General features: G+C 39.0%; 1 protein-coding gene across 5 annotated transcripts in view; it reads left to right on the forward strand.

Moving 5' to 3' along the window:
* Cntn1 (contactin 1) overlaps positions 1 to 12628 on the forward strand; it is a 321618-nt gene that overhangs the window by 172587 nt on the left and 136403 nt on the right. For all 5 annotated transcript variants that reach the window (XM_042265297.2, XM_042265299.2, XM_042265298.2 and 2 more), the window contains 2 exons: positions 3760 to 3891; positions 6209 to 6241. In XM_042265297.2, coding sequence (XP_042121231.1) covers positions 3831 to 3891; positions 6209 to 6241 — 94 coding nt within the window. In that variant the 5' untranslated portion in view covers positions 3760 to 3830. The remainder of the gene's footprint in view (positions 1 to 3759; positions 3892 to 6208; positions 6242 to 12628) is intronic.

Raw genomic sequence — 12628 nt, forward strand, 5'->3', positions numbered from 1 at the left:
CACTTCCAGATAGTTCAGAACATGACATCTCCACCCAGGGCCAGAAATTCGACTTAGGTCGCACTCCTCTGACCAGTCATTAGAGTCCTGCAGTTCCAGGCCTTGCCTTACAGTTCACCATCTGCTGATTATGATGAAGGACTCTAGTCCTGGTTTCTGCTCCTGCTACTATCTAACTGAACACCTAGCACTAGTAGACTAAAAGCTGTGATGCATCAAGTAATTTCAGAGTAAGTATTTCACAGCAACACCCTCACACAGCACTCAGAGTCGTTCCTGATTCCGCATTTAATATTTGAAGAAATTGAGGGCCAAAGTTTGCATAAGTATCCCAGTGTTGCAAGCTGCCCAGTGGTTGGGGGTAAAAAGGAGGTAAGATCTGGTCTCTCTTCCCTATTAGACTACGTCTTCCTATGTCTTCCTAGTACTTTGATCTCTGAGAAGGGAGTGCAAAGTAACAGTCTAGACCTAGAAATTAATTTTCAGGAGGTTTTATTTAACTTTCTGGAACATTTGCTCTGTGTGGGTGCAGCTAATTCTGTATTTGCCCCACTTTTCCAGACTACCTGTAGAGTTGACGGGTAAGTGTGAGACTCCTTCCTTTCACAAGAGGTCCAAAGGAAAGACCTCAAGGATGAGTTCACAGCGGGCTCTCTGCCTTCTTGCCCTCTGTTTGCCAACTTACTCTCTTCGATAAGCACTGCTGCTTTTTTGCTCAAGACTAAACTATAGCAACTTCCCTTGCCCTCAACTCTGAATAATTGTGAGCCCTATGGCTCTTCTCCCACTTTTACACTGTATATGAAATTCCTTAGAGCTGTGATAAAATTCAGTGTTTACTGTTGCTATTGAATTTCATGTGGTATGGTTTGTTTTGCACATATTTTATTTATTCATATTTTTATTAAGAATTTTTTTTCATTCATTTTACACCAAAGATCTCCTTCCTCCTGCCCCCTCAGCCTCCCCCTCTTACCTCACCCCTCAATCCCTCCCCCACAAGAAGGTAAGGCCTTCTATGGGGAGGCACATCCTATAGAGGCAAGTCCAGACCCTTCCTCCTGCCTCACAGCTCCAGGAGGTGTCTCATCATAGGTAGTGGGCTCCAAAAAGCCCTCTCATGCACCAGGGATGGGTTCTGATCCTATTTGAGAATGATTATTTCATAGAAACAAAAATCTTGACACAGTTAACCTGTTTGCATTTTTTTCTGTCTTTCTCTTCACCAAAGAACTTATCCCTAAATATTATACAAAGCAATATGGGAGTGTTTGAAACCAAAACTCTCATTTTGTTATATTTCCAAACTTAGATTGATACAACCAGTCAATATCAGTGTTTTCCATTTATATCTGTATTTGATACTATTGTTATCATGCATCACTTAAACAAATCTGATCATTTTTTTTCTTCAGGACATTTAACTGACCCCTTTCCTCTTGAAAAAAAATTAGTTTTCATTCTTCTTATTTTTCATATATTGAAGTAAAAATAATTTATTATAGTAGTATTTTTCTTGCCAATCTTGCTTAATGAAAAAAAGCATTAAGTAAAGAAAATGTTTTAGATTTAATACAGATCTTCTAGGCATATATTTCTTGCCTTCCCAGGAATCTATGATAAATTAAGTTTTATACCTGAAAATTAGCTGTTCATTTTCTACCGATGATATTCTAAATATTACATAATCCTGTATTTCTTTTACATATGTCTTGGCAACAACAGGGATGAATTCCACTATCACATCATTGTGGACATAAAGCCAGTGATCTCAAATTCCAGTGCCTTGAAAGACATACTACTTTCCTTTCTCTTGCTCTAACAAATAGAGAAAAGCCAAACTTTCAGAGAAGTTGGAAAGTGTCAAGCTCAGCATTGGGGCCCATGGCCTATTGTATGGCAAGAGGCTTCACTATGAGAGAAAAAGAGGGGTTAGGCTTGCTGAGGGAACTCACAGAAAAGGTTTAACAGAGTCTGCCAGCAACTGCATAAAGGAAGTGACCTTGGAAGTCTAGTCCATACCTCATCAGAGCCATTCCTCCTTTTTTTTCTGTCTTCTTTTTCCTTCCCATTTTTTTTTTTAAATCAACGCTCCATGTCCATCATATGGCTTGTCACCATCTGACTTTAGGCTGCTCTTCCTTAGGTTGTCAAGCAGGGTTTTCTCCTTACAGAAGGCAGGCTTTACACTTGTCTGAATAAAGGAAGTGACTGTTGTCTCCTTCAAAGTGACATTATCAGCCATTAACCAAGACACTTGTCAGGAGCTCACTGACCATTCACAAGGCTATTGGTGTCAGAAGATATTAACTTGCCATCTTGGGATTCATATGTCTCAAAGGGAGTCTCCAACACAGGAGGCATCTATTACTACGTGAGAAGAATCTTACATGCCATGAATCAGGATAACGCCATATGTCACAAAGTAGCTGAGAGAAATATGTGTGTCTCAAATGATGCACACTTGGTGGTGTTGACTTCAGATGGCCCCTTGTGTTTCTTCCTGTCTAGCATCCTGTATTACTATTTGTAAATCTTTGAAAACACATTCTCTCAAGTTGAAATTCCTATTCACTACGTATCTCTGTCACACTCTATGATATGTTGTTTTTCCAAGAGTTCCATAGAATGGTTGACTTACAGTTAGCAGATCTTACATCTTGGGCTACAGTATCTCCACCTTCATGTTTCACTTACTTTGCCATAGTGCTGTGTTTATAGTACTTTCAATAATGATAACCCTTTTCTCTCAAGTTGAATATCACACAAACTTCAATCCAACTCATTACACTGACTCATGTTCCTGTCTGTTTGCCACTGACCAGAGAGTCTCTTAAGAGCAGTCACTTCTGCCTTGCTTTTGAATTTTCATGTCTGTTGCTTACGCAGAGACAATGAAACATTAGTTATGTGCCCCCACACTACCACAAGGCTGTTCTACAGTGCTTGGTGAAATCTAGCAGTGTAACCACGTGGTCATTAGTTTTTGAAAACTTACCAAAGCAAGATATTTTAACTAGATAATTTTGTAGCTTAGTTTATGAGACCTTTTTCCTTGCTTTTAAAGAGGGCTCCCAAACTTTTAAAGATTTGAACACACCAAAACTGTGTGTGCTGACAGATATGTCTGGGAACATTCCGCAATAAGAAAAAAAAATATTGAATGAGTAACTAAAAGAACAGAATGACAACAAGGTGGTTACATTGAGTCTTGTCTGAGCTGTGCATGTCTGGCATTTTTTTTTCCAAAACATCAAAAGGCTATCTTTCTATGTCATCCTCCAAGCTTCTAAAGCTCTCACAAAGGTAATCTTTCTTATGTGGCCTTGGGGCATCACAATAATATTAATTAATCTTTCTGTCTGTGCTTCAACTAAATTTAATCCATTAAAATGATCTATATTAAGATGTTGACAATACAACTGTTTCAGTAGATGATTAGTGTATTTTGTGTTGAGTAAGAAAAGAAATCATCAGATTGCCCAGTTCTGATCAGCATGAGTATTCTGGGAGGGAAGGGACCTTGGGGGTCCTCTTATTACAAATGTATTAAAATCAGAAAAATGAAACAATGGCGTTAATAACATCACTGTCCCCAAATGTTGCACATTTTTCCTTCCCTCTAGTCCTCTCCCTGTTCTGTTCCTCCTGATTCTCTCCCCTTTCTCCTTCTGTCTCCCCTGTTTTTCTCACCTCCATTTCTTTTCCTATTTCTCTATTTTTGCTTCTAACTTATTTTCTTGTCTTTTCTCAATGCAGGTGTTTCATAGTGCTCAACTGCCTTAAAGCTTTCCTTATTTTTGAAAACTGAACCATCTACTCAACCGAAGATGAAAATGCCATTGCTGGCCAGCCATCTCCTGCTAATTTCCATTACATCCTGTCTAGGAGGTAAAGAAAAGCCTTTGTGTACTCTCCAGAAATTACATGAATATAATCAATATGTGTCCTTTTTTTCCCCATGAAATCATCCATGTGATAGTAGAACTAATACCTTCTTTTGACATCTGGGCTGAGTCATATTAGTAAATAAATTTTATATGCTAAGATTGGCCTTAATTTTATTTTTAGTTTCAATGAAGATTTTGTAAGCTTTAGCCTCCTTTCTGTAGTAAAATGCTCATAAACCTGTAAACTGTATCTCTGGAAAAGGAAACACTTGGTATGTCAATTTTAACTTCACACAATCTATGTAGAGTTGGAAGAGATGAGTGTCATTTCTTCCACCTCCCTACAATTCAATGAACTTCAGTACCTTGAATAATATAGTAAGAAAATTTAAAAGTAACGTTTTAAATGTCTTCCTTTTCTGTCTAATAAAACCTACTCACTTGTCAATTAGCATTAAGTTTATATAGCTGTGTTTAATAATTGATTTACAAGATTTGTAAAAAAAAAAAAGCTTGTAGATATTATGAGTATCCAGCACAACACTGAATCTGATAAATTTTTCATTTGTTCACTTAATTTTAGGAAAATAGCGTCCAAATATTCTATGATATCTGTATGCATATAAAGAGTAACATTGCCACTTTGAGCTCTCAGCACAAAGATCCCGCTTCTCTCTTCAAAGGAAATATCAAAATTCAGAAATATTTCCCACAAGTGTAGACACCTAGTTTTACTGGAAAGTAATATGTTTCCTAAAATATTGATTTTTTTCTCAAACCTCTATCTCAATGACTTTTGCTCAGTGAGTACTTGTTGAGTTGCTATTCATCTGAAAACGTACCTGTATGTAGACATTTCATACATGAATCTCTACCAGTCTCTTTTATGACATACCCAAAGACTGTTCTATTGCACTTACGATTTACTTAGTTCACTTATTTGTTGGATACAGGGTCTCTTATAGTCCAGGCTGCCCTGAACTTACTGGGCATATAAAGATGACCTTGAACTACTTGATCCTCCTGTATTGTTTTTCTAAGTTCAGGGATCACAGTATGGTCAGCTAGTCTTTATTGTGTTTTTTGAGGAGATGGTGATTTTTATTATGCTAATTCCATAATTTGGTGAAAATAATTTCATTAGTGTCAACAATTGGAGAGATGAAGCCACAGCTTTATGTTTTGCCTCCAGCAGCCTGGGTCTTTCCTTCCATCTTTCAGGGACCTGAACTCAAGTAAAAACAGATCTTTGGTTTTGAAGGCAAAAAATAATTTCAAGACAAGCCCTTATAAAGCAGAGCCAGAGTGTATTAGAAATACAGGGAAAGGAACTTAAGGACCATTAAATCACAACTTTGAGTATCGGTGTAGGGTTCTCACAGAACAGTCATAATTATCTTAGTGGCAAACATATACACCATGTTGGCGGTTCTTGAGTTACATCCCCAGGGTGTCTAAGAAAACAAAATTTTCCCTTTCTCTTTTTGTTAAGTAGGAATAGAAGATGAATCCAAATATGTCTTGGATCAGAATGTAGTTTTATAAGAGCAATCCAGGCACTACTATCTTGCACAAAGAGGGGTCCTGGTGATACCCCAGAAAGCTGGTCTTACAGCTGGCAGGAGGCAAAGGCCTTGAACAAATGCCAATTGTGCTAGAATTCTTGACTCTCGATGGGCGATTGTGGTGCACGCCTTTAATCCCAGCACTCAGGAGGCAGAGCTAGGTGGATCTCTATGAGTTCGAGGCCAGTCTGGTCTGCAGAGTGAAATCCAGGACAGGTACCAAAGCTACAAAAAAAAAAAAAAAAAAAAAAAAAAAAACCCTGTTTCGAAAAACCAAAAAAAAAAAAAAAAAAAAGACTCTCAGAGATGGAGGTAGGGGATTTATCCCTTCCTTTGTCCTCATGCTGTTCCTCCTTTTCCTAACCTACTTCAGTTCAGTTAATACTTACGAATTTAATATCAATGGTAAATATACACAGACACAAGAATGATATGCACGCACATATATGGATATATAATTGCATGCATGATGTGTACATAATGCATAAAAAGAACTTGTATATAGTTATTGACATCTTACTATAAATGAAATAAAAAGTGTTTAGTCTCCCAAATCCATACTAATGCCATTGACTGCAAACATTAGTGCTACCACTATATAATGTAAAAATAAGAAAACAATATTTGCACATTTGTAAAGTTGCATCAATCTTCAGTGTGAAGAGCATTTTCTACCAAATCATTGACTCTTTGACCATGTTTGAAAACACACCTCAAAAAAATTACTTGACATATTTTTTTTTCTTTTTTTAGAGTTCACATGGCACAGAAGATATGGTCATGGAGGTAAGAATTAAATGGCTTTTTTTGTAAGATGATAATTAATTTCTGCTTGAAGCTATGATAACTCTAAACTTGAAGGCAATGATTGCTGTTGGGTCACTTAGAAATCCTTATAAGGTAATTTTTTCTGAAATCATTAAACAAGTTGTTTGATTATTGAAAGAATACACACAGACACAGACGCACAGACACACACACACACACACACACACACACACACACTCAGGGGTTTGGGTAGATGAAAACTACTCAGTGGGGTCTCCATTTTGTCTTAGATGCTTTGTAACAATGCAGTGCTGTGAAATTTGAATTGGTGTTTAAGGATTGCTTAACTTTTTTGCAAGCCTCATGTTTGCTTCAAGAGAAAGAACTAAAGTTAGTGCATTCGGAACCTTAAGATTTGGCGCAATTTGGAGCTGACAGATGTTAGACAATTTCCTGCTTGAGATGTACTGAATGTAACAACCAATCCTGCTGGTGTAGTGTCTCCTGTGATTACTGGTTCCGCTGAAGTAGAGGCAGTCAAAAGAAGACCAAGTTGGCTCTGCCTCTCCAGCTGGAAACTCACTGGCTAAGCTGGTATTTTTACATAAATTAGTCAACTTCTGAGCTTCTGGTTTTAATATGTAAAAACCACAGGGTTCCTTACTGCAAGAACCCCACAAAGAACACAGCAAATGCAGCTGACTGAGGTAGTGATTGATGGACTCTGTGCTCAGTGGCTAGTAACTGCTAACTCACTAAAGCCGCTGCAGAATGACAGAATGAAAGGCCAAGACAAACTGCTGAGTATCCAGTGTGACAACTTCTATGCCAAATAAAAGGATGCCATTCAGACTGAGAAGGATTTCCCCTTGGAGGCTTAAAGAAGAGAAGGGCAAGAAATTATTAGCTCAAATACCATCAAAGCCATTTCTCCTCCCACCTCGTGAGCTGGGAGTCCTACATGTAGATATTATAGAGACCAGTGATATAGCTTGCTAGACTTCACAAACTTTATCGTAAGTAGGAAACATGACAAGGTAATAATTCTTTAAGAAAACAACTGAAGTATTCTTCATTTGATGATTCAAGTTATGCTTAATAATGAAAGTTGTAGATAAGGAAGCCTGAAGTATTTTAACATTTAGAAGTGGCACAGATTCTAAATAAAGAAGGTAACTGATAAAAGTCTTTTTTTTTTTAAAAAAAAAAAAACAAAAACAAAAGAACACTTGTAATTTCTGTAGAATATTAACAGGAATTTCATTAGAAAGCACTTTATTGTCAAAAAAGCCATTGGAACCCCTGCTGCACAGGAAAGGATAATTGTTTGTAATTAATTGTGGTTAGGATTTATAGTACTATAAAAATAAGTGAAGGCATTTCATTGCACTGACATAATAAAACACTTGGCACTCAGTGACTAAGAGCATAAATTTTTTTTTCACATCTCTAGAAAATAGAACCCAAGCTCAAGGTGTTAGTGGGGCTGTGGTCCCTTGGAATATGCAGAATCCTTGCCCCTTTCAGTTGTCAGTAGCCCCACATGCACCTTTGGTTGTGAGGGTATAATTACAGTGTCTGCCTCCAGCTGCTTGTAACTTCTCCCTGTGGTTCCTTACACAACCTTCCCTCTGAGCATGCAAAAGACCCCCCCCCATTAAGATGAATCTGTGAGGAGAGACATAATATATACATATGTTCCCAAGCTCAATTAGCATCCAGCTGGTAATCACTAAGGACCCCCTCACCTATGTTAAATTTGTGACTCTTCACGTCGGGTGACATAAGACAAATTGCTAAATAGTTCTTATTAGTAAAAAACCTGGATCTAGATATTGGGGTGGAAAACCAAGAGATCAGAGGAATAGGACAAGCCACAGCCAATCTTACCTTGCCAACTCCTCAGCCTCTATAGAGACCTACTTCTTGTATACTCATGACTATATGCCTTTCTGTCCCTGCCCTCTTACTTCCTCTCTCTGCCCAGCTACATCACTTCCTCTTTCTGCCCAGCTCTATCACTTTCTGTCTGTCTGTACAGACCTCCAGACCTCCATGGTTAGTGCTAGGATTAAAGGCATGTACCACCATACCTGGCTCTGTTCCCAGTGTGGCCTTGAACTCACAGAAATCCAGATGGATCTCTGCCTCCCAAATGCTAGGATTAAAGGCGTGTGCTGCCATTGCCTGACCTCTATGTTTAATATAATATAATGACTGATTTTCCCCCTCTGATCCTTTATTGGGGTACACAGATAAAAATATCACCACAGGGTGATACTGAGACTGCCCAGTAAACACTGCATTTCTCTGAACACCCACTGCCCCTCTCCTTAGTCATGTCTCAGGGCACCTCACTCCCTATATCTTTAAAATTCCTGAACTTTCTGACTTTCACATGTCAGATTTTATTCTCATTACATGGAGAGATTAGAAATGATGAGAAGACAGTTCCACAGGCTCCTCCTCCATCCTCTACTCTCCGCTCATAACTGCATTGCTGTGTCCTGCTGCCGTTTGTAGGGCTTACCATACCTGCCCTTCTCTTGTGCAGGCAGGCCTGTTTCATTTAGTCCATTTAACACAGAAAATGTCCCTTCTCTCCCCATTGCCTTGTTACAGATGTCAAATTAGTGCAATGTTACTTTTTATCCATTGCCCTAAGTGATAGTGGTGCTAGAGTATTCAAACCAAATCCTAAACATCCTGATTATCTCAGTGAAGAAAGGACCAATACTATAGGGGAGTTTGTGCTCAGCAATGGGCTGAGCAACATTTGCCCCACGTAGATGGTTCATTGTGCTTCAAGAGAGCTTGAATCACTCTTGGCTCCATGATGAGAGATATTGTAAATATTGTAAGAATTCTAATAATAGACTTTTCAAATTTTGATGCCATTGCTTTATTTCCTAATAGATCTTTCTTAGACTCATCTGACAACATACTTAGGCAAAATTCTGTCTAACAACAGATTGAGATGACATACTTCAGAATGAAAAAAAAATGGAATTTCTCTCAAGAGAGATAGAAACAGTGACTAAAAATAACTCTCGAGCACAAACTGCAATCTTACTTTCAATTTTCTAGAAATCAAACTAAATAGCAAGATTACAGAGGACTAGCTCCACCAGGAAAAGGGCAAGGCTATGCTTTAGCCACTGACTGATTGTGCCATCTATGAACATGAAAAGCCCACTGAGGGAGCAGCAGGAGCATTTGGTTCTCTTGTATCCACAGATTTTCCTTCAAATATGCATGTGTGATCTTTCTCTTTCTTATCAGTAGTTTCAACCAAATCTGATAATCACTTCTAAGGTAGAGTTATGAGAGCTACATTAGATATAGGAAAGTGAAAGATTTTTTTTTATTAAAATGGGTTTTTATTAAGAAAAAAACAGGTCAAAAGAAAATGTGTTAATTAAATCTTCAGGTAACCTGAGATGTTCCCTCCAACTCTCTCTCTCTCTCTCTCTCTCTCTCTCTCTCTCTCTCTCTCTCTCTCTCTCTCTCTCTCTCTCTCTCCCTCTCTCCCTCTCCCTCTCTCCCTCTCCCTCTCTCCCTCTCCCTCTCCCTCTCCCTCCCTTCCTCCCTCCCCCCCTCCCTCTCTCCCTCCCTTCTGCCCCCACCTTAGATGGAAATTTCTCTGGTCCTGCCTTGCCCAGCAGTCTAGATAAATCTCTCCCACCCTTAGTCCCGCAGCTACTTATAAAATAATTACACAGAGGATTATATAATATGGCCTATGGCTTCAGCTTCTTGCTACCTAACTCTTTCATCTTAAATTAGCCCATTCCTGTTAATCTATATGTTGCCCTGTGGCCATGGCATTATCAGTCGGCTGGCACCTTGTTGCTCCTTGGGTGGCCGCTGGCCTCTCCCCCAACTCCACTCTTCTTCTCACTGTATCTCTGCTTGGATTTCCTGCCTGGCAGTAAGCTTTCTTGCCATAGGCCAAAACAGCTTTATTTATTATCCAATGGGAGTCACACACATTTACAACATACAGAAAGACATCTCACAGCTCTCTCTCTGTCTCTGTCTGTCTGTGTCTGTGTGTCTGTGTTTGTCTGTCTGTCTGTCTCTGTCTCTGTCTCTCTCTCTCTCTCTCTCTCTCTCTCTCTCTCTCTCTCTCTCTCTCTCTCTCTCTAACTCCATAAAACTTCCAACACATCAAAAACTGTCACCTGGATCTTCTCACTCCTAGAGCAGCAAGAGACAGAGGCATGCATTTCTGTAGGCTGAGTATAGAGCTTCCTCAATGGGTCCTGTGCTTAGTCTCAAGCTGTGTTATCCAAAAACTATCTTCTTGCTCTGAGTCTGAGCACTACTCTTGAGTGAGGGGACCATGGAGTCACCATAGTGGGTGATGGGGTTAGATTCCTGCTGAGCATGACAATGGTAGACAATGTTTGAAGCCGTAACTACTGCTCTCAAGGGCCGGTTTCAGTTCCCAGCTAACATGGGCAGAATCATCCACAAGCCTCACAGGAGATCCAGTGTCCTATCTAGAAAATTCTGGAAATGTAAGCAACATATGTTCATTAAACAGTATAGCCCTATCCTGGAAAAAAGAAAACTGAAATATTTTAAATGTGATTTTTTTTTCCATATGAAAATTAACTTAGCTTCATTATTTTATCTCACTAAGGTTTCATATCTGTCCTTATAGAACTTAGAAACTAATGGAGGATTGGAAAATATACACACACCATTTGTTCAAAATATTGCCATTAAGAAGAAAACAAATGCAACAATATTTTTGTTTGACCTATAAAACTTTAACTACAGATTTTTAAATATTTACATAAGCTCTTTACAGAATTGCCTTCCTATTATATATACAAAATTGGTAATACATCTCAAAATGTTAAGGCCTCACCACTGTTAGTAGGTGATATTTTTTTCAGATAGTATCTCAAAGGTCAACGTTAGAGAAGATAAAAACCACTGTGCTGCTTAAGTTAGACCATCTATTAAAGAGGAAGCTGAGAGCCCCAAATGAGCATCTTTCATCAACAAATGAAGCTTTTAGTACTGGGAATAGGTTACATCTAATCAAGTTGTTGGCCAAAGGGGCAACATGGGGAATGCCCCCCCCCACACACACACACAAACAACCCAGGCTGTTGCCAAGGCTGTTGATTGTTCTCCACAAACTGACTAAAGACAGAACATACACAAGTCATTCAACACGGAGAAGTTGAGCTGGTGCCTATCTAGAGCCATTACTCCAACAGACTACTATTCATGGTGCTAGAAGGCTCTCTGTGTGCTACCAAAGGAGAAATGTCAACACAAATCCAGATACAGATCCTTTAATTTACAGAAATGATCTGCCTGCAAGATATATTGGTACAATAATGGCACAAACTTGTGGGAGTAACTGATCAATATCTGATTGGATATAAGGTCCACTCTATGAAATGGAACCCATACCAACACTGCTTGGATGGCCAAGAGAGAACCTGAGATTAGAACAGCCAGGGACCTAAGGGAAAACCAAGTATTACTAAAGGAACATGGCAACAAAATGGCTAGCAACATTCTGCTATACTCACAGATAAGTGTCTTGTTCTGCCATCATCCGAGAAGTTTCCTCCGGCAGCAGATATGAACAAATACAGAGACTCACATCCAAATACTATGTAGAGAGTGAGACCTTGGTGTACACAGTCCTAATTGGGATGTTTCGATCACAACCCTTTCCTCGGGGCTCAGGGAACTCTACAGCAAAGGAGGCAGAAACAGTGAGAAAGAGTCAGGGGTGGGGGGTGGAAGACACCGAGTAAACAAGGCCTTCTAAACATAGCAGGTCCGACAAGCATAAAGTCACAGAGACTGTGGCAGCGTGCATATGGCCGGTACAAGTCTGTACCAAAGAGGGTCCTAGAACTGAAAGAAATGGACACATGGCACCATCCCTAACCCAACCCGCCCCCCCCCCCAGTTGATAGCTACTTGCAAACGAAAGATTAATTTTCTCCAAGGGAGTCTCACTGGGGAAAGAAATCACTCTTAAAGATAGACCCCAAGACTATACTTTCAGGGATCATTTCTATAGTTCGTTAAAGGTAGACCCCATGCCCAGCAGTAGATGGCCGATATAAAATAAACTCAATGGCATCTTTGGAAATCCTTTGACTTACAATGTAAAATCAGAATATTCTCTTTTTTTCTTTTTTCATCTATTACTATTATTAATTATTATTTTTATCTTATATGTCCTTTGTGTGTATAGTATAGCTTCTGTTTTTGTGTGTTTGGGATTTTTGTGTGCGGGAATGTGTGTGTCTTTGAAGGCTATATGTATTTCTTGTGCTTTTTCTTTGGCTCTTTTCCTTTGTTCCGTGCTGATTTGTTTTGTTTTATTTTATTATGTTCTATTTTATTTTATTATGATTTCTT

Source organism: Peromyscus maniculatus, chromosome 20, assembly GCF_049852395.1.
Source record: "Peromyscus maniculatus bairdii isolate BWxNUB_F1_BW_parent chromosome 20, HU_Pman_BW_mat_3.1, whole genome shotgun sequence".
NCBI classification, from domain to species: Eukaryota; Metazoa; Chordata; class Mammalia; order Rodentia; family Cricetidae; genus Peromyscus; species Peromyscus maniculatus.